At 49.5% G+C, this 22,546-nt stretch overlaps 1 protein-coding gene across 4 annotated transcripts in view; it reads left to right on the top strand.

The window, feature by feature from the left end:
- Window positions 1-22,546, top strand: part of itpk1a (inositol-tetrakisphosphate 1-kinase a) — a 286,412-nt gene that overhangs the window by 250,378 nt on the left and 13,488 nt on the right. For all 4 annotated transcript variants that reach the window (XM_072492444.1, XM_072492434.1, XM_072492460.1 and 1 more), the window contains 3 exons: window positions 17,326-17,491; window positions 18,028-18,095; window positions 21,393-21,555. In XM_072492444.1, the coding sequence (XP_072348545.1) occupies window positions 17,326-17,491; window positions 18,028-18,095; window positions 21,393-21,555 (397 nt within the window). The remainder of the gene's footprint in view (window positions 1-17,325; window positions 17,492-18,027; window positions 18,096-21,392; window positions 21,556-22,546) is intronic.

The following is a 22,546-nucleotide window of genomic DNA, read 5'->3' as shown; positions in this document are numbered from 1 at the left end:
AGCTCATCACTCATGAAGGAGGAACCCTAATCACTATGGATGTAAGTGGGGAAACCGAACAAGGTGAAGACACTGCTCAGGGCCTTGATGACTGTGGCAGAGGTCATGTCAGGGCATGGGATGGCGAAAGGGAAACATGAGTACTCGTCAAGGATGTTGAGGAAGTACATGTTACGGTCAGTGGAGGGGAGGGGCCCTTTGAAATCAACGCTGAGGCGTTCAAAGGGGTGTGCTCTGTCTGGTCGATAGAAGTGTGGTTTGCACTCCGCGCAGACCTGGCTGTCCCTGGCCATGGTCCTGACCTCGATGGAGTAAGGCAGGTTGCGGGCCTTGATATAATGGAAAACTGGGTGACCCCCAGGTGACAGAGGTCTTTGTGGAGGGCCCGCAGTCGGTCTACTTGTGCGCTGGCACAAGTACTGTGGGAAAGGGCATCTGGGGGCTCATTAAGCTTCCCAGGACGATACTGGATATCATAGTTGTAGGTAGAGAGTTCGATCCTCCACCTCAAGATCTTGTCGTTCTTGATCTTGCCCCGCTGTGTGTCACTGAACATGAAGGCAACCGACCGTTGGTCAGTGAGGAGAGTGAATCGCCTGCCGGCCAAGTAATGCCTCCAATATCGCACAGCTTCCACAATGGCTTGGGCTTCCTTTTCGACGGAGGAGTGCTGAATTTCGGAAGCCTGGAGGGTACGGGAGAAGAAAGCCACGGGCCTTCCTGCCTGGTTGCGGGTATCGGCCAGGGCAAAGTCAGACGCATCGCACTCTACCTGGAACGGGATGGATTTGTCCACAGTGTGCATCGTGGCCTTGGCAATATCCACCTTGATGCGGTCGTAGGCCAGGCGAGCCTCAGCCGTCAGGGGAAAAACGGTGGATTTGATGAGTGGGTGGGCCTTGTCTGAATAATTGGGGACCCACTGGGCATAGTACCACTGTGTTGTATTGTGCTGCCTACAGTATTACGTGTTGTACAGTATTGCCACTATATTACATGTACGGTTTTGGCTCTGCCCGTGGCTCCTCCCCCTAGGGCCTGGGTATGTAAGCTGCGACCTCTCACACTGCCTCATTCTGGGGCACGCTGCCATCTCTGCTGTAAGTCAATTAAAGCCATAGTTAATTCACTCTGCGTTCTCTGTCTTAATTGATGGCATATCAATTTAATTGACTTACAACAGAGTTGACAGCGTGTCCCAGAATGAGGCAGTGTGAGAGGTCGCAGCTTATATACCCAGGCCCTAGGGGGAGGAGCCACGGGCAGATTAATTTGATCTCTTATTTGTGACAGTTGTACTGTTTCTAGTGACGGGTGACACAAAGTTGTAAGAATCTGAACAAAAACATTAACACCCCGGCATATCTTCACTGGGACTTAGACGATTTGTATACCATTGGGCTTTTGCGATACTCAATTAAATAATCTTCGCTCTTTCCCAGCAATAAATCACTTTCCCTAATCATTTTATGTTCAAGTGCATCTTGCTGCATTTCTGACTTTCTCTCACAGAATGCTTTGGGGTGCTATAAAGCAGCCTGCTCCTTAAGAACTTCCAGTTCCTTAGAGTGTGTCTTTGAAGGCCATGGCCTCTTGTTTTCGTTGGCTTATCTCTTGGGGCACTTTGGAGCTTGGGATTCTTTTCTGGAGATATTACTTCTTAAAATAACACTAATTCTGTTGTTATGGCGGTGAAATCTCGGGGGCCATGGGTAATATCTGGCCAACAAACACACCGATTCTCTATTCACAGTTAATTGAACGAGGTCCAATACAAAGCTAGAAATAGTTCCTGCGATGGCCCTCAAGTCGAGCGTAAAGTGCCGGGGCATTCGTCATGCGACTTCACGTGATATCTCTGACGAGCAAGGCACGCTGTCCGGGTGTGCCCAGCTCTCCCAACTCTTCCGGAAACCTATAAATCTTCTGAAAAGTTAGCTACAATACATTGATACAGACTCGGAGGAGCCGGTGTTATGGATGAGGCTTTGTTAAATTCCCGCATGGTTGTTTGATTTGGCTGCAGTAGCTCCAAATATGGGCTTGTTAGTAAGATTATCAGGGGAATGTACAAATATGTGTCGCCTGAAGGCTGAAAACGCAATAACACACACACTGCCTAGACAACACTCAGCCTGAAACTAAATAATCTGGAGGGATACAGAATGTGCACTGCCAATGTCACGAATAATCTGATGCAAACCACCCACCTTGAAAACAGGCTCCCACCAGTGGACAACCTCATTCACTTGCTTACTGTTGTCTTTGACAGTAAAGAAGGGCTTGCATTTATAACACCACCGAGTTCAATTTATGCAGTGCCTTTAACGTCCCACAGAGGCATGATGAAGCAAAACAAGGCACCCAGCCACATAAGCAAATAATAGGTCAGATGACCAAATGCTTGGTCAGAGAGAGAGAGAGAGGTTTTGAGGAGGAAAGCAAGGTGGAAAGGAGGAGAGATGTAGGGAGGGCATTCCCGAGCTTCCGACCCAGGCACCAAAATGCACAGCCACCCCAGTGGTGCAGCAACTAAAATCGGGGCTGCTCGAGAGGCCAGAATTAAACCGCCCAATCACGAGCTGTTTCCAGGGAGAGGGATGAAGTCGGTAGCTAGAGGAATGGAATTTGGAGTAGCAATCGGAAGCCATGGGTGGGATTCTCCAATCCCTGAGCCGTGAGTTTCTCGGCAGCGCACGCCTTCGCTGGCGGTGGGGGGGGCGAATCACTATTCCCGCTGCTTTTCAATGGAATGGGGTGCGCTCCTGGCAGGTAAAGAGAATTCCAGCCAATGGCTTCAAACTTCCCAATATTTAATTGGAGGATGGTTTTCCTTATCCACTGTTGGATCTCAGATAAACAGCCTGGTAATTTAGCAACAATGGAGGAGTTTAGAGAGGCGGTAATAAGTTGGTTGTCCTCAATGTTCAGGTGAAAGGTTCATGCTGTGCATCGCAGGTAGCTGAGATGTAGGAAGAGGGCCAAGGACAGATCCTTGGGGGATACCACAGGTAATGGAGCAGGGACAGAAACCATTGTTAGTGATTTCTGGCTGTGATTGGTTGGATAAACATGGCGGTTGTAGGGACCTGGGAGGCGGCAACACGTTCGGCAACCTGCGCAGAATTTATCTGGCGCCTTCCACAATCTCAGGCTATCCGAAAGCGGTTTACAGCCAATGAGGTACTGCTTTTACAGTGTAGCCAGTGTCGGAGCCTGAGGAATTTGAGCAAGACGAGAACTCGTGAAGGAATTGCGGTGGCCTCGATGCCTTTAAAGTTCATTGGCCGGTCCGAATCTGGTTGCTCGTTCTTGGCTGAGTTTCTCTAATTTGTCTTACTTTGCCCAGCTTTCCATCGCAGATGGTGTCAAACCTATGGCAACATTCTAGAGGAACAAGATTTATCAATTTAAAAAGAAAGGATGGAAGAGAGTGGAGATGGGCTCCACCACATTGTTCTAAAGCAGAAACAGAGAAGCGGTACTTCAGTATGCTGAGGCCCCCCGTACGTTATCATTGCATTCCGAGCTTTCCAGATCCTCCATGCACACACCTCGGAATTTTGAAACGTAATTTGACTGCTGATTATGCTGGCACTTGGCGTGAGTCTGTTAATAATATTTCTGAGACTTCAACTCCAGCTTCAATGTAGTGCCGTCCTTGAACTAGAAATTTCATCCTCACCCCCTCCAGGGGAATTGGCTCGCCCACAAATGTTGTATCCTTGGACAGAGTCTTTGCTGTCTCCCGGCTTCCCTTGTCTAGCACTGACTGTGAGAGCTATATTGTTGCTGTTGTGTTTCCGGCAGTCCTGTTGAATAGTCTCATTCATGCTTTCTGCATTCTTGAAACTAGAGGAAGCAACACACTGCTATGAAAAGCAAACAGAATGAACGATGCACTGTCGGGGCATTGTGGTGGAAAATGCGTGGGCCCTTCACTCAGGAGTCGAGCCTGCTCAACTAGGCCCAGTACAAGAGTATTAGGCATCTTTGGTGCATCTTTATAGCCTTGCACCCCACCCTCCCCAGTTAGCTTTTAAAAGTGAAATGCTGCTGACACTTGTCCCGTCCGTCTCACTCTCGCACGACAGCCAAAAATAGTCAAACCCCACGGGTAGTTGTTGTCCGTGGCCTGCCCTCACTCTGGCGCCTCGGCCTCCCAGTGTTCTGCAGCATCATGTTCCCTCAGCACCGTTCATCGATTTGCGCGCTGCGCTCCCACACTCTCCCGTGAGGCCGGATCAACCCAAGATCACTCAGGAGCTTTCTGATTGGTGGACAACATGGAACTCTCAGGCATCGCCCATACCCCACGCCTGCTGAAGCCTGTTTGTTTACTTAATTTCATCAATAGCCACACAACAAAAATGTTCAACATGAATTGTTTTAGCATTCGATCCAATGTACGAGGAGGTTTCATTTGCACAGTGAACTTTAAAACGCAGTGCTCATTTGAAGTTAATGTTTGAACATCATTATTTAAATTTATGAATGAAATGTGAATTTGAATTCATTAGAGCGGTGTTACTGGTCGCGGACTGGCGGGTGAGGGAATACAGGAAGATGCAAATCCAGGCAAATTAGCCCCATCCTGTTACGGTTTCTGAGCTTTAGAATTGAGTTTAAAATATGCAACGGTGTTTTTAAAAATAAATTTAGAGTACCCAATTCATCTTTTCCAATTAAGGGGCAATTTAGCGTGGCCAATCCACCTAACTTGCACATCTTTGGGTTGTGGGGGTGAAACCCACGCAAACACGGGGAGAATGTGCAAACTCCACACGGACAGTGACCCAGGGCCGGGATCGAACCTGGGACCTCGGCGCCGTGATGCTGTAAATAAGGAGTTCCAATTGTCTACACAGAAAGATTTATTTTATGCAGAGACCTCATCCTGTCCTTGTGGAGTTATTGTATTTGCTGCCCTCCCTCTATCACTCTCTTATTGTCTCCCTCTCTCTCTCTGTCTGCCTCTCCCCTGTATCACTCTCTCCTTGCATTTCCCCATTTCTCTCTCTCTCTCTCTCTCTGTCTGTCTTTCACTCACTCACTCTCTCCCACTCTCACTCTCCCACTCTCTCTCTCTCTCTCTCTCTCTCTCCCACTCTCTCTTTCCCACTCTCTCTGGTCTCTCCCCCGCACTCTCTCGCGCCACCTCTGCACACCCTTTCTACACGCACTCTCTTTCACTCTCTTGTGTGTGTCCCTCTGCCTGTCTTTGTTTCCCACTCTCTTGTGTGTCTCCTTCACTCCTGTAAGTGGTCTGCATCTTCGTCCCTCTATCCGTTTGGCTTGTGTTTGTGTGTCCCAATCTGAGTCTCACACTTGTCAAAGGTCCTTCTTTGTTTCAGGATCTGCCACACTTCGATTCTCCCTCTTCCATAGTCTCGAACCACACCAATGTGGTATGTCAGTTGTTGCCGATTAATTGATTGTTGATTGATCCAGGCTTTTCCCTTGGGAAGTGCTTTTTTTACTCCCTCTGGCTTGGTTCTCGCCTCCTCCAAGCTGCTGATGTGTCACTGCAAATTTGTCGGCTTCCTGCATTTATTTAATTTTTCCAATATGGCCGAGTGCCGTGTGTTCATGAGAAGCTGTGACAGGCCAGATAAGTTCTGTCTTTCCTGGACCTACTGATCCTCCATTCACAACTCTGCAGCCAGTTCCTGATCTTCACAACTGTTGGAACTTGACTTACTGTAAGTGGGAACTGCTGCTTCCTTTCGGGCACCTTCATGGTTGACTGACTAAAAGAGAAATCAGAACTGTCAGTTTTACTGGGTGTCTCTGTCTCTCTCCCTGGATCCCTCAGTTGCTCACAGCGAAAATTGTTGTTTCCGACCTTCGGGCAGCTTCACGGATTTCTGGATGACGTTCAGTTCCTTTTTCTTTGTTTTGAAGCCGGCCCCAAAGTTTACCACCCGAGGGGGCAATCGCCTAGTTTGTCCAGTAGTTACATCGCCCCGTGCTCACCATCCTCTGAAGAACATCGATACTCCGCAGTCGCATGTGATATGAAGGTGACACTGGGGAGAGGACTGAACTTCCAGATTATTGAAAGATAAAGGGAGGAAAGCAATGAAGAGCGGGAAAGGGACAATTCGGACCCCATCAGGGTCACCGTGCTGGATTGCCCCTTTCCTGAGCTGCACCTCAAAACATTGAGATGAAGAACAATTACAGAATGGGATAAGAGGAGGAGGGAAGGAACGGGACAGAGTAGGAAAGGGAGGAGAGGGATCGCAACAGAATTGGAAAGGGGGAGGAGGAACGGGACAGAGTGGGAAAGGGAGGAGAGGGAACGCAACAGAATGGGAAAGGGGGAGAAGGAATGGGACAGAGTGGGAAAGTGGGGACAAGGAATGCGACAGAATGGGAAAGGGGGGAGAAGGAATGCAATGGAAGGGAAAGGGGGGAAAAGGAACGGGACAGAGTGGGAAAGGGGAGAAGGAGTGTGTGGTAGTCGGTATTAGGGGTATTATGGTACCCTGAATAATGCTGTAAGACAATTGGTGTGGGAGGTACCTGAGACTGCTATTTTCATTGGTGAAGCCTGCCTGCTGGTTCCGCCCAGTAAGGCGGAGTATAAGAGCCTGAGTCTCCCCAGCAGCTGCATTCTGTACCTGCGCTGCTGGGGGAAACATCTAGTCCAATAAAGTCTTCAATTGTCTCCAATCTCGTCTCAGGAATTATTGATCGAGCATCAATTCATTGCACTAGATTTTAAAGAATGGAGCTCCGAATCAAACCGGAGTGTCTGCAACTCAGCCCCCACGTGGCAAACTCAGCGGCAACCTTCAAACACTGGCTGGCGTGCTTCAAAGGGTATCTTAGGACGGCCACAACTGAACCTAAGGTGGACCAGAAACTACAAGTTCTCCACTCGAGGGTGAGCCCAGAGATCTACACCCTCATCGAGGATGCGGACGATTTCGAGCCCGCAAAGACCCTGCTGAAAGGACACTATATTCGCCCTGTAAACCAGGTCTACGCCTGACATCAGCTAGCGACGAGGCGACAAATCCCCGGGGAATCGCTGGAGGAGTTCTACCGTGCGCTCCTGGTGTTGGGGAGGAACTGTGACTACCCGCAAGTTTCGGCCAGCGACCACACAGAACTTTTGATCCGGAACGCTTTTGTTGCAGGTATGCTGTCCTCCCAAATCCGCCAGCGATTGCTGGAGAAAGAGACACTAGGCCTCAAGGAGGCACGGGCCCTTGTTAGCTCCCTGGATGTGGCCTCCCGAAACGCCCGCGCTTATGTCCCTGACCGCGCGACGGCCCCTTGGGCAGCGGGGAACCCCCAGACGGCTGACTCCGATGCATCCCCCATCCCCCCCCACAACCTTGCGCTGCGAGACTGCCAGGCAACCCCGGGGGGCCCCGCTGCTATTTTTGCGGGCAAGCCAAGCACCCCTGGCAGCGCTGCTCGGCCTGCTCATCCACCTGCAAAGGGTGCGGCAAAAAGGGCCATTTCATGGCAGTATGCCAGGCCCGGGCAGTCGCCGTGGTCTCCGGGGGCGAACCGGGGCCGCCACCACAACACTCTCCACGAGCCACGTGCGGCCAGCGGGCGCCGCCATATTCCTTCTCCAGGGCCACGTGCGGCCTCCGGGCGCCGCCATCTTGTCCCCCCAGGGACCACGTGCGACGGATGGGCGCCGCCATCTTGTACACCTCCAGCCATGTGCGACCAGTGGGTGCCGCCATCTTGGCTGGACTCTCAGGACCCCAACTCGGATGACCAAACACCGCCCGAGGAAAACATCCAAATTTTGCCACGACTTGCCTCGGTGACCCTGGACCAGTCTCGGCCCCGCAAACTCTCGGCTTCGACGACGACCGTGCTCATCAACGGCCATAAAACATCCTGCCTGATCGACTCTGGGAGCACAGAGAGCTTCATACACCCCATTACGGTAAGGCGCTGATCTCCTCCCTTCCACCCAGTCAACCAAAAGATCTCCCTGACCTCCGGGTCTCACTCGGTAGAGATCAATGGTTTCTGCATAGCGAATCTCACGGTCCAGGGAAGGGAGTTTAAAAATTACCGGCTCTACGTCCTTCCTCACCTCTGCGCTGCCACGCTCCTAGCGTTAGACTTCCAATGTAACCTCCAGAGCTTAACATTTAAATTCGGTGGCCCTATACCCCCCCTCACTGTCTGCATCCTCGTGACCCTCAAAGTTGATCTGCCTTCCCTGGTTGTGAACCTCACCCCGGATTGCAAACCCGTCGCCACCAGGAGCAGACGGTACAGTGCCCAGGACCGAACCTTCATTAGGTCGGAAGTCCAGCGGTTACTGAAGGAAGGTATTATTGAGGCTAGCAACAGTCCCTGGAGAGCTCAAATAGTGTTTGTAAAGACCGGGGAGAAGCATAGGATGGTCATCGATTATAGTCAGACCATCAACAGGTATACGCAGCTCGTGCGTACCCTCACCCCCGCATATCTGATCTGGTCAATCAGATTGCGCAATACAAGGTCTTTTCCACGGTGGATCTAACATCCGCCTACCACCAGCTCCCCATCCGCCCTAGCGACCGCAAATACACTGCATTCGAAGCAGATGGGCGGCTCTACCACTTCCTAAGGGTTCCCTTCGGTGTCACAAATGGAGTCTCGGTCTTCCAACAGGAGATGGACTGAATGGTTGACCGGTACGGTTTGCGGGCCACGTTTCCGTACCTCGATAACATCACCATCTGCGGCCACGACCAGCAGGATCACGATACCAACCTCCGAAAATTCCTCCATACGGCAAAAATCTTTAATCTAACATATCAAGGACAAATGCATGTTCAGCACCGACCGTCTAGCCATCCTCAGCTACGTAGTGTATGATGGAGTTATAGGCCCAGATCCCGAACGCATGCGCCCCCTCATGGGGTTCCCCCTCCCCCACTGCTCCAAGGCCGTGAAACGTTGCCTGGGATTTTTTCCATATTATGCCCAGTGGGTCCCCAACTATGCGGAAAAGGCCCGCCCACTAATCCAATCCACAGCTTTTTCCCCTGTCGATAGAGGCCCGCCACATCAAAGCGGACATTGCAACGGCCACGATGCACGCAATCGACGAATCCCTCCCCTTCCAAGTCGAGAGCGATGCATCCGACGTAGCTCTGGCAGCCACCCTCAACCAAGCGGGCAGACCCGTGGCCTTCTTCTCACGCACCCTCCATGCTTCCGAAATCCGCCATTCCTCAGTCGAAAAGGAGGTGCAGGCCATAGTAGAAGCTGTGTGGCACTGGAGGCATTACCTGGCCGGCAGGAGATTCACTCTCCTCACTGACCAACGGTCGGTTGCTTTCATGTTCGATAATGCACAGCGAGGCAAGATAAAAAACGATAAGATCTTACGGTGGAGGATCGAGCTCTCCACCTACAACTATGAGATCTTGTATCGTCCTGGGAAGCTAAACGAGCCTCCTGATGCCCTATCCTGCGGCACATGTGCCAACGCACAAGTGGACCGCCTCCAGGCCCTCCACGAGGACCTCTGCCACTCGATTCTTCCATTTCATTAAGACCCGAAACCTGTCCTACTCCATCGAGGAGGTCAGAACTGCTACCAGGAATTGACAATTCTGCGCGGAGTGCAACCCGCACTTCTACAGGCCAGAGAAAGCGCACCTGATAAAGGCTTCCCGTCCCTTTGAACGTCTCAGTATGGACTTCAAAGGGCCCCTCCCCTCCACCGACCGCAACACGTACTTCCTGAACGTGATTTGACGAGTACTCCTGGTTCCCATTCGCCATCCCCTGCCCCGACATGACCGTGGCCACCGTCATAAAAGCCCTCCACAGTATCTTCACGCTGTTTGGTTTCCCCGCCTACATACACAGCGATAGGGGGCCCTCCTTTATGAGCGACGAACTGCGTCAATTCCTGCTCAGCAAGGGCATTGCCTCGAGCAGGACGACCAGTTACAACCCCCGGGGAAACGGGCAGGTTAAGAGGGAGAACGGAACGGGCTGGAAGACCGTCCTACTGGCCCTACGATCCAGGGATCTCCCAGTCTCCCGCTGGCAGCAGGTCCTCCCGGATGCTCTCCACTCCATCCGATCACTGCTGTGTACCACGACCAACCAAACCCCTCACGAACATCTCCTTGTCTTCCCTAGGAAGTCCTCCTCCGGGACCTCGCACCCAACCTGGCTGGCAGCTCCTGGACCCATCCTGCTCCGCAAACTAGTGTGGGCACACAAGTTGGACCCATTGGTCGAGAGGGTCCACCTCCTGCATGTTAACCCTCAATACGCCTACGTGGTGTACCCCGACGGCCGACAAGATACGGTCTCCCTATGGGACCTTGCGCCCGCTGGATCCCCATCCACACCTCCACTACCGACTCCATCCTCCCTCCCACCGGCGCACCCCAAGCCGCCCCCCTCCCAGGTGGATCGGTCCTTCCACTGGTCCCATCTAGGGGTGGTGAAGCTGCTGAAGAAGCCGAAGCCACACTCCCGGAACCACGGATGCCCGAGCCGGCGCCTGCATCACCGCTGGAGCTACGACGATCGCAGAGGACGACCAGGGCCTCCAACCGACTAATTGCTTCACTCTGACTGTAAATAATTACTGTAAATAGTTGCGACATGTAACAAGGCAAAACACTGTGCTAATGAATTCCGGGTACCACCATAACCTACACCTCTACCAGTGTATAACGCAAGACCACCACTCCCGCCGGACTCTTTTTTTTAACGGGGTGAATGTGGTAGTCGGTATTAGGGGTATTACAGTACCCTGAATAATGCTGTAAGACCATTTGTGTGGGAGGTACCTGAGACTGCTATTTTCATTGGTGAAGCCTGCCTGCTGGTTCCGCCCAGTAAGGCGGAGTATAAGAGCCTGTGTCTCCCCAGCAGCTGCATTCTGTACCTGCGCTGCTGGGGGAAACATCTAGTGCAATAAAGCCTTCAATTGTCTCCAATCTCGTCTCAGGAGTTATTGATCGGGCATCAGAGTGGGACTGAGTGGGAAAAGTGGGAGAAGGGGGCGAGGGTGTGGGAAAGAGGGGAGAGGGTGTGGGAAAGGGAGGCGAGGGAGTGGCAAAGGGATGCGAGGGAGTGGCAAAGGGAGGCGAGGGAGTGAGAAAGGAAGGCGAGGGAGTTGGACAGGGCGGGAAAGGGAGAGCGCGAGTGGGACAGAGTGGGTAAGGGAGCGAGGGAATGGGACAGAGACAGAGTGGGAAAGGGAGAGGGAGTGGGACAGAGTGCGAAAGGGAGAGAGGGAGTGGGACAGAGTGGGAAAGGGGGATCGAAAGAATGGGACTACGATCCCGGAGGAGGACTTCCTAGGGAAGACAAGGAGATGTTCGTGAGGGGTTTGGTTGGTCGTGGTACACAGCAGTGATCGGATGGAGTGGCGAGCATCCGGGAGGACCCGCTACCAGCGGGAGACTGGGAGATCCCTGGATCGTAGGGTGGGATTGAGTTAAACAGCAAAGATCAACAAGGAGTCTCCAGCAAGGGTGGAACAGTGGTTAGCACTGCTGCTGCATAACACCAGCGGTCCGGGTTCAATTCCAACCTTGGGTCACTGTCTGTGCGGAGTCTGCACGTTCTCCCCGTGTCTGCGTGGGTTTCCTCTGGGTGCTCTGGTTTCCTCCCACAGTGCAAAGATGTGCAGGTTAGCATTGGCCATGGCAACCTGGCACCCAGGCACCTTGGCACTGCCAGGGTGCCAGGCAATTTTGATGGCGTTAGATCTTGGGAGGTGTCTCGAGCGTCGTAAATCAAGCGAGAGGCCTGCTGAACAGCCCTGACTTTATCTGCAGGATGCAGAGTGTAACCGTTCAAGAAGGCTGCTCACCACCACCTTCTTAAAAGTTAATGAAGGATGAGCAATAAATGCTAGCCTTGCTAATGATGTCCATAGCTATGGAATTAATTTCATTTCGAAGTACAAATTAAGGGGCTTTACCAAAACAATCTTACGGACTCTTTTTGTTTCTTTAAAGCGTCTGCAGGGAGATAAGCGGGTAACTTGCTCATGATGCTTCCCTGGTTCTGTACGAGAGTGGCGGTGACAAGGGTGTGAAGGGTTGAGTTAGCTGCAATCTTCTGACCATCTTTCCTCTGTTTCCCCTACCTGTAGAAATCCCTGGATTTCACACTGCCGTCCTCCATACCACCAAGGCCGACAGCAACAACATCACTCATTGTGTCACTGGGCAGAGAACTGGGTGAAGGCTATCTGCCCTACTACAGTGCATATCATAACGCATAAGAGAAGAGAACACGCTATAAAAGGCCAAATTAAATTGCTGCAGTACTCTGGATTGTTCTCCCTCTTCTGTCTACATTTTTCTCACCTGAAGTCCTGGTGTCATACTACGCCCAACTTGGAGCATTTGTATGAAGGCAAATATTGCAGATGTTCCAAATCTGAAATAAAAACAGAAAACCCTGGAAAGACTCATGTCAGGCAGCATCTGTGGAGAGAGGAACAGAGTTAGCGTTTCGAGTCAAATAATGCTGCTCTTCGTAACAGAGCATGTGGGGCGTTGGGGCAGTGAGGAGGTGAAAGGGCAAGTGTTGCACATACTGTGATTGAATGGGAATCAGATGAGGTGTTGAGGGTGACAGAGGAAGTGGACCACGGTGTCATGTCCCTTCGGAATGCTAAAGGGAGGCGAAGATGTGTTTAGTGGTAGCATCATGCTGGGCGTGGTGGGTATGGCAGAGGACGATCCTTTGAATACGGAAGTTATATGGAAGGAAGGCGGAGTTCCAAAGAAAAGCCATGTTGGACTTGAAGCATTAACTTTGTTTTTCTCCACAGAAGCAGCCAGACCTGAATTTTTCCATCCCTTCCTGCTGCTTTTATTGGAGCACGTGCAGCTGCTATATAACAGACCTACCTGCACAAGGAGATTGCAGCAGCTGCTAAAAGATGCCTTTGGAGAAATATTGGGCTGGATTCTCTGTTTCTGGGACTATGCCCCCATGCCGCCATAGAAACTGTGGCCATTCAAGCCAGAAGAACTGGCGTGAAAGGGCCACATATTCATAGCCTGGCAGGGGGCTAGCAGGGACCCTTTGGGAAGCTCACCGTGCTCCATGGTGGACTCAGACCGGGGAGCTGGATCTTCCAAATAGTGCCCCCGCTTGGCCGCGTGCCTGACTCGGACCGCCCGCCCAAAATTAGCCCGGTGCCATATAAGGCCCCCTGCTGCCCTCCAATCGGTCCGCCCCTGACCATGGCGGGCGAGCCTCCAGAAATGGTCGCAGGTAGGGAATACGCGGCGCGGAGAGTACGCCGCTTTTCGGGCCCCGGAAAATCGGGGAACTGGCTTATATGCAATTATATGCACAAAATTGGATTCTCCGCCCGGATGTCCGACGCGATTCCGGTTTCCGGTGCGGAGAATCCAGCCCATGAGTTTTGCTCTTGTAAATGATGCAATCAGGGGGTTGCATACACTTTTGGCTGGGCGGTTAATGGAGCTTAAATCCTCAATTTGGATCCCTTTGCTGCCAACTGCGAGATGGGAGAGTGCGGAAGAGGTAGGCGCAAGACTTGTCCTACTTGCAATGCTTAGACATGCCTCCGGGTGTCACTGGAGTCCCAGACAACAATCTGCTGCATATCAACAAAAGCATTTTAAGAAGTGTGCTGTCTGGGTAAACAAGAAGGGTTTTCTTGAATAAAACCTCATATCTAAATAATTAACAGCATTGGCCAATTGTTTTGAGTGTGAAAGGACAACTTCATTCTGATAGGAACTTGGGAGCATGGCTATCCCGTTTGGCCCTTTGAGTCTGCTCTGCCATTCGACAAGATCTTGGCCGATCTAGTTAAAGTCTCAGTACCACTTTCCCTGTCTGCCCCCATAACCTTTGACTCCCTTGATACGGAGTGATGGGACAGTACCTTAGTATGTTGACAAATATTTTCCAATCTGACCCAGTCTGAATGTTTAATCTCTTGCAGATGGAGGGTGGGATGAGTTGGGCCATTGCTGCCCATCTTCAGGAACTGGGCTCCTTGCCATTTTGCCCCTTCAGGCAAAGGTGAAGACCAGTCCTCAGGCATGTTAGGAAAAAGATGGCAATGAACAAATGCGCTGTAGGATTATTATTATTTTCCCAACTGTTTGCTTTGAATTTGGGCGATCATGACATTATACAGGCGGTAATGATAGATAATTGGCCAATCCATCAGCATCATTTTACACAACAGACTAGAAGGAATTCTAAGAACTCGGTCACATGGAATCCAAAAGAACTACGTAGGCAGCTGGAGGGATTGCCAGAAACCCGATATTGCGATGGTGCTGACCTTTCGTCAGGAAGTCTGAGAGAGGAGAGATACTCGGGACCACAGAAAACGGAGGAAGATCCATTTGGCTCATTGGGTTGGAGCTGGCTGTTTGCTGGAACATTCCACAATTAGTATGTTCTGCTTCAATTCGGAGTTTGGGACGTGGGGAGGGGCGGGTGAGCTGAGAGTCCTCTAGGGGTGGAGCGGAGGGGAGGCATTGGAAGGCGACAGTGGGTTTTTTGGCCTCAACCTACTTTGACATTTGGCCTGCATTTGTAGAAAAATTGCACTCGCAAGAAGTTGCGTGATTCCTTTCTCTAAAATGTACATTTTAAAATCTGAAGAAATTTCATTCATCAGCAAGCTAGCAGCTGAGCAGAAATGGACAGAGCGAAAATTCAGGTTTCAGTTGAAATGAAATGAAAATCGTTTATTGTCACAAGTAGGCTTCAAATAAAGTTACTGTGAAAAGCCCCTAGTCGCCACGTTCCGGCGCCTGTTCGGGGAGGCTGTTACGGGAATTGAACCGTGCTGCTGGCCTGCCTTGGCCTGCTTTCAAAGCCAGCGATTAAGCCCTTTGCTAAACAAGCCCCTTGTGTTTAGATAATCTGCCTCGGCTACGTGCGACAGGCCACCTACAGACTTCGCTTTCTGAGGGCTCCGTCCAGTCTACAAGTCACTGTTGGGAGTGTAGTAAGTGGGAGAGAAAAATGCTAAAAGCTTTTTTAAACTAAAATGTGCTTTAGAAAGATGCAAAGTAGTAATCCTTAAACATGTACCTTTGTATGAGCCGGAGCTCCGTTGTACTGCTCTTGTACCTGAGTCAGGTGATTGTGGATGCCTATACTGAACACTTGAGCACTTAATCTAGGCTGATACCCCCCTGTGCTGTCAGATATGAGATATTGAACTGCGTCCTTAGGTTGCTGGTGGTAAAGTCCAATGGAATTATTTGAGGAAGAACGGGGGACATCTCCTGGTGGTCAATACTTACTGTCAACCAGCATCGCTACAAGTTAGTCTGGTTTATCTAGCTACTTGCTGTTTGTTTCCCTACAATACAACACCTTAGAAGTAATTCCATGGCTGTGGAGCATTTTGACACATGCCAAGGTCGTTCTTTCCCGATTTATGGAGCAACAGGCTAAATCCAAGTGTGTCAGATGCAACCGAGCCTGATTACAGATAAAAGCAAAATACTTACGGATGCTGGAACCAAAATGAGAGCAGAGGATGCTGGGAAAGCCGGCAGGTCTGGCAGCATCTGGAGGGAGAAAGCGGTTAACCTTCGAGTCTGTATGACTTGTCATAATATCTACTCATGTATATACTGAAGTGCAGACAGGCAGTGATTGACATACAGGACGACCAATAAGCACACAACACAGTGCAGCCAATCACCAGACAGGACACTACCACTATAAAGCCAGAGGGCACTAGGTTTCCCGCTCTCTCGGGACCCAGCCACTGAGACAGTCAGAGTCCACGAGCTAGCCAGTGCAAACACCATGCGGTAGCTAGTAAGCCTGGTCAGGCTAATACAAGGTCTCCAGTCAGTTCAGTATAGTGTCGACCCACAGCTGAACATGTATATCAGTTCTATCGTTGAATAAAACAGTTTTAGATTTTCTCCAGTGTTAGACGTCTGCTTCTAGCTTCCCTGCATCAAGCACGGTAGCCTTGTGGATAGCACAATTGCTTCACAGCTCCAGGGTCCCAGGTTCGATTCCGGCTTGGGTCACTGTCTGTGCGGAGTCTGCACATCCTCCCCGTGTGTGCGTGGGTTTCCTCCGGGTGCTGCGGTTTCCTCCCACAGTCCAAAGATGTGCAGGTTAGGTGGATTGGCCATGATAAATTGCCCTTAGTGTCCAAAATTGCCCTTAGTGTTGGGTGGGGTTACTGGGTTATGGGGATAGGGTGGCGGTGTTGACCTTGGGTAGGGTGCTCTTTCCAAGAGCCGGTGCAGACTCGATGGGCCGAATGGCCTCCTTCTGCACTGTAAATTCTATGTATCTATGTAAGTGCAGTCCACATCGAACCTACCTGCCTAACACATCATGGTACCAGAGTGATACTGATATTGACGGACCTACCTCTAGTGAATCAGCATTGACCAGCAAGCAGCCATCCGGTGAAATGGAAAACATCCAGCTTCCTCCGCAGCTCCGCATCTCCGGCAACCTCGGCGCCAATTGGAAAATCTTCAAGCAAAAGTTCCTCTTGTACATCGAGGCCGCCGACCTCGAAGCAGCATCGGATGTCAGGAAGATTGCGCTATTTCTCTCCACCGCGGGGGACCACGCCATCCACATCTACAACTCCCTTACGTTCGCTGACGGCGAAGACAAAACAAAATTCCAAACAGTCCTGCTGAAGTTCGACAGCCACTGCGACATTGAGGTGAATGAGAGCTTTGAACGGTACATTTTCCAGCAGAGGCTTCAGGGTAAGGATGAACCTTTTCAGTCCTTCTTGACCCATTTCCAGTCTGGTGATTGGCTGCACTGTGCTGTGTGCTTATTGGTCGTCCTGTATGTCAATCACTGCCTGTCTGCACTTCAGTACATACATGAGTAGATATTATGACATTGCCCCTTTTTAAAAAAATAAATAAATACTAGGGTGTGTGAGCATATATATATATGCCTGACTATATACATGTAAATCAGTTCTATCTTTGAATAAAACAGTGTTGGATTTTCTCCAGTGTTAGACGTCTGCTTCTAGCTTCCCTGCATCAAGTGCAGTCCACATCGAACCAGTCAGCCTAACACATCATGACTCTTCCTCAGAACTGAGGGTGAGCTTTCTCCTTTTAGTCCTGAATGACAGTCAAATGGACTCGAAGCGTTATCTTTGATTACAGATAAGATGCACCCAGAAATGGGACTTGGGTGATGGTAATTCATCAAACGCCTGAAGCCTGGAAGAAGTGGAAAAGACTTGAGAAAAGTACAAATGCCCTTAGATTTGAGACCTGGAGAAAGAATGGGTTAACTAGAATGGGTGGTCCAAATAATGTGTGTGATGCAGACTATTTGTTTCCACAGATGGCAATTATATTCAGTGAAGATGGTTTGAAAGATGTAAAGCCACAGTGTGTCATCCAGAGCTTTATAAACCACAATGCAGTCCTCTACAAAGTGTTTGTTGTCGGAGAGACTTACAGCGTGGTTGAACGGCCATCATTGAAGAATTTCTCGAGGGGCCTTTCAGGTTAGTTACTGGAGAGACCTGGTGAGAAATATTTCACCTCGGGGCCCGTAATTACATCCGGCATCCCTCCAGTAATTGTTCGGAACTCATTTGACCCTCGCATCTCCAGCCCGCTCATCCAGGGGCCTTTGCTTTAGAATTGGACCTTCTTTCCCTGATTGGGCCTGGTATCGAGGGTGGAAGACTTCAGGCACACCCCACCCAAGGTGCAGATATAATTCAATCCATCCCTGAATTTGGAAAAAGCTGGGGTAAGTTTCCGGAATTTCATGTTCTTATCCCGACCTCACTCCCTCCGTATTGGAGGACAGTGTCAGGAATACTATGTCCTAACTCCGTACACAATCCCTCGCTAAGATATACTTTAGATGCTGAGCATGGTCAGCCACGTTCAGACCTTAGTAGATTGGCTATTATTTTTTTTTTAAATTCTACAAAGGGATTAGACTATATCTATTCTCTTTGATATTAGGAAAATCTATGATGTACTATCCGTTGTTTGATTTTGAATCAATATTAATTTTTATTTCTCACAGACAGGAAAACAATATTCTTCAACAGTCACAATGTCTCAAAACCAGAGTCTTCGTCTGATTTAACAGCAGTAAGTAATAACCTTTGACCTCCCATATTTTCTCTTGAAGTTAAGCAATCTTCCCCTGCACCCCCTCCTCACAACCCCTGGGGAAGCTGTGCTGGTGAAAGATCACACAACAATGTTTATTTCTGGTTTAGCCCTTCCGCAGCTCCTCAGAGAATGAAAGTGACGTGTGTTTGGAAAAGAGGAAAGTGGGGGCAGGATAAGGAAGAAATAAGATTTTGTTTGCCTGCCGTGGCTTCCTTCTTACCCGATGACGCAAAGGTTTAACAGAACCTTCTGACTCATGCGATTGTCTGTTCACATGTAATGAAAGTGCAACATGCTTGCACCACAGCCTGAACCCCTGTCAACGTGTGAACTGTGTGGATGCAAAGGAAAGTTGACCGTTTGATATTTGGTACTGCAGCAATCAAAGAGCTTTTGAAGGCCGAAGTGGCAAGAGTGCTCCTTGCTTCGACAGAGCCCTGTGGCTTTGATGAGGAATATTTGCGTGACCTGCGGATTTCAGGCCAGGCAGTAACTAAGTGGGCCTGTAGGGATCATCCAGAAGGCCTAAACCTTCCTGATCCCTTAGCCAAACTACTGGATAAGAAATTGAATGGGCGTACATGCTGGGTCAAGCTGACATTCCATATAACAATGCCTTTCTTGGGTTTATAGGATCAGTTGAGGATATTGTTGGAAACCGTTCTAGTGGGGAATGGAAGCCACTTCTCCACCACTGACAGTGGGCTCCTCCAGCCCTTCCTGTTGTTTTATTGTTCTGGTTGCCTGCAGGCTCGAGGTGATTTGAAAGGCCAAAAGATGGCCGTTTTCCACTTATGTTTAGAAAAGACTGTATAAAACTGGCGGAAAACCAGAGATAGAATTTAATTCATTTCCCCTTATTATGCACCACAGAAAGAAACATAGTGGGATTGAAACTGGTATGAATCTTACTTTTAAATCTGCCAGTGTCTGCTCCGGTTTCTGCCGGGAGAAAAGCAAAATGACCCTTTAATAATGGGTTCGGCTGCTGGACGGGGCTGGTTTAATTCTAGTCCAATGTAGATTGCGTTGCTGTGCTTAGATTAACCGGCACTGTGCAAACCTTGATGGGGTGGCGCTGGAAGCGAATCACCTACCTGTTACTTTGGATTGTTGAACACTCGACTGTGCAGCGATCAACGTTACCTAATGGACCGAGGCCCAGAGCACTTCGAGCAGATGAACAGTTTTACCAGTTCTGATGTACCGCCCAGCTGTAGGTTCTACTGTCCCCTACAGGGCAAGCAAAAAGCAAATTTGTGACATTTAAATAAATGTTAGCCGAAGCTAAGCAAGAAGTTAGAACGAACATGACTTTCAATGTAAACAACAGAAGCAGTCGATACTGTCAACCTTTGCCACTTGTAATTTAATTTGTTTCTGATCTCTTATAGCTCTGTTCGTTAAAAGCTTTAAACTTATTATTCGTTCATGGAATTTGGGTGCCGATCCCTAATTGCCCTTGAGAAGGTGGTGGTGAGGCACCTTCTTGAGCTGTTACAGACTGTGCGGTGAAGGTACTCCTAAGTGCTGTTGGGTAGGGAGTTCCAGGAGTTTGACATAGCGACAGTGAAGAAATTACTTTGTTCTGAGCTGTAAGTGGCAAAACGCTTCACCCAGAAGTGTTCTTTGTCACTGGGATTGTCCAAATTCATGACTCTGCCTAATTTCCTGCATGTTCTTTGCAGATTGTGAGCTGTCTTGAGCTTTGCTTATTCAGCTGCTTGCTGTCTCACAAGTATGTCATGGACAGAAGTTATATGTTGCTTTTCTCCTGCCCGTGATCAGTATTTTTAAACATAAGGGGTATCTGTTTACTTGCCTTCAAAATGATTTCCCCAAGTATATAATTTCAGCAGCAAGGATTCGGTGAATTTTAAAAATAAAGATGATTTATAATCGCACATTTACGCAGGATGCTTAAAGTGTGGGGCGGGATTCTCCGATGGCTGGCGCCAAAATCGTAAAATGCGATTGGTTGGAGAATAGGTTCCGACGCCAAAACCGCGGCTGGCGTCGATTTGATGCCTTATCACAATTCTCCATCACCTTGACGGCGGCGGCAATGCTGTCCGGAATGCACATACAGTGAACACCATTTGCGTGTCATTAGCAGGTCCAACCCCGGTATTCGCTGCGGCCTCCGCGATTCTCCGCCCCCGATGGGCTGAGTTCCCGACGGCGCGGTTCACTTGTGTTTTAAAAGTCGTGCAACCTGCGCGTGGCTGCTGAGGGAGAGAGAGGGGGGTACGTAAAGCGTCCAACATCGCCATAGTTGGCTGACAGTTTTGCCGTGGGGGCTTCTACCAGGGCCGGGGGGTGGGAGTAGCTGTGTGTGGCCAGAAGGTGGGCTGTGGGGTGGAGATGGAAGGGCAAGGAACACCATTGCCGTAGCCGGCAAGGCGGCCAGGCAGCTGTGCATGGCACTGAGCCCACTGTGAACGTAGGGCTGCAGGTCGTATAGGCGTCCCCTCAGGCCACCCCCCCCTAGGTGCCTGTTGGCCCAGCCGACCCATCAGCTGTACAGGAGTGCCACCTGGTTGGCTGGCATGAGTGTGTCAGGGGATTGTAATGTGTATGTGCGGCTGCAGCTTGTCAGCCTCCCGATTGTCAATTACAGACCTGGCGAATCCAGCACCGCTTTCCATTGGAATCGATTGTGTCCCATCTGGCGCCGGTGCTAGCCCCTCCACAGTCGCTGAATCAGTCCAGGTTCGGCGCCAGTTTTGCTGTCGTGAAAATCCACGGACTCTGCGTCGGCGTCGACGTTTAGTCTCAGGGATGGAGAATCCTGCCCAAGGTATCTCACTCACCCATCTCAGTGACACTATCGCGCCCACAAAGATTAGCTACAGATGACGGTAACACAGAATTGCACAAAAGGAGGCCATTTGGAACATCGTGTCTACACCGGCTCTCCAAATGAGCATTATGGCTCAGTGCCATTCCCCTGCCTACATTGAGACTGGGGGCTGGTTTCAATCCGTGAAATAAGTCAGGTGATCCGAAGGCGGCCATCTTTTTGTAGCCTTTGTGGTCAGTTTTTCAAATGTTGAAATTAGTCTGAAGTTCAGAATGTCCTGGGACATGACAATGAGCATGATAAAAATAGTTGCTTACTTAAGTGATTGATGCTTCTTGTTTCGGACATCTCCCATTACGTAAAAGTGTGACGTATGCTCAGTTTGTAAATATGGCGCTGTGTCAGGAAAACCTGAGATATTTGTTTTCTATTAATTAATACACAAGCCTGGGTATTTGTGCTCTTTCCAGCTCGATGTAGTGGAAGGTGTCTTCAGACCCCCAAGTGATGAAGTTATCAGAAAAATATCCAGGACACTTCGTGAGGCACTTGGCATATCCCTCTTTGGCATTGACGTAATCATCAATAACCAGACTGGCCAACACGCTGTCATCGATATTAATGCATTCCCAGGTAAACAACTTGTTTTGCTCCTTGAAAAAAAGACCTTTCTACCTGATGCTTCAAAACCAAGCTCCGAATTACAGTTAATTTGAGCATACCTGAGAGTCCAGTGGTTCGACAAAGTTTCCAAGTGCAATATTTTTTACGGAAATTTATATTATGTTTTGCTGTTTGTTTATATTTTGTGTATAAAATGCAAATCCTGTGACTCATGATAAACTAGATAACATGATGGAGCTAGTTATTGTAACAGCGCCAACTTGTGGCCATGTATGTATGTATATAAAACAAAACTGGAGTAAACTAGTTCAGGTGGGCACTTGAATTGCAAAAGATATCACCACCAACACTTGCAATTTTGCCTCAACGACTTAAGACTCTCGAGCCATCTTTTGGAAATACTGTATTGTTGCACTATCCCATCCTACTGCTGGGCCAAATTTTGTTTTCTCTTTACAAACTTCAATGTCCAGTGTCAACAATGTATGCAAACCAGACCGATCTTTTTAGCATTGTGTGTAGCTTCCAAAAGCTATTGTACAACCTTTGCTTTCACCAGAATACTCTTTGCATAGTCAAACTTCCATTTGTAGAAGAGATTCTAGTATTCCCTGCACCAACAGATAGTTCATGGCGGCTAACAGCACAAAGCTGCCCTGCTTCTAGAACAGGAAGTTTAATTCCTTCCAAATCTTCTGGCATTGGCGATAGAGCCGATTAATTGTGCTAGATAGCCATTCGAAGTGGGTTGAGAGGCTCATGGTGAATTGAACAACAATTAGTAAAACCCTTGATATTTCACGTAGTTTGTTGGGTGTTTGCGAGTCCCCCAGAGGAATGATCCCAACAACAGACTTCAGCTTTGTTCAGAAGAATTTGTAAAACTCATGAGAATGAATGGGGTAAGTTCCACTACATTATCCTGTTTCGAATGGAGCAGCAGAACACACAAGTTGCTATACGCGCCCTTGATCCGAAAATGCGAGATACAAATTGGAGG

This window comes from Scyliorhinus torazame, chromosome 2, assembly GCF_047496885.1.
Source record: "Scyliorhinus torazame isolate Kashiwa2021f chromosome 2, sScyTor2.1, whole genome shotgun sequence".
Taxonomy (NCBI): Eukaryota; Metazoa; Chordata; class Chondrichthyes; order Carcharhiniformes; family Scyliorhinidae; genus Scyliorhinus; species Scyliorhinus torazame.
The sequence above is the reverse complement of the archived record's forward strand: the minus strand, read 5'-3'. Positions and strand labels throughout refer to the sequence as shown.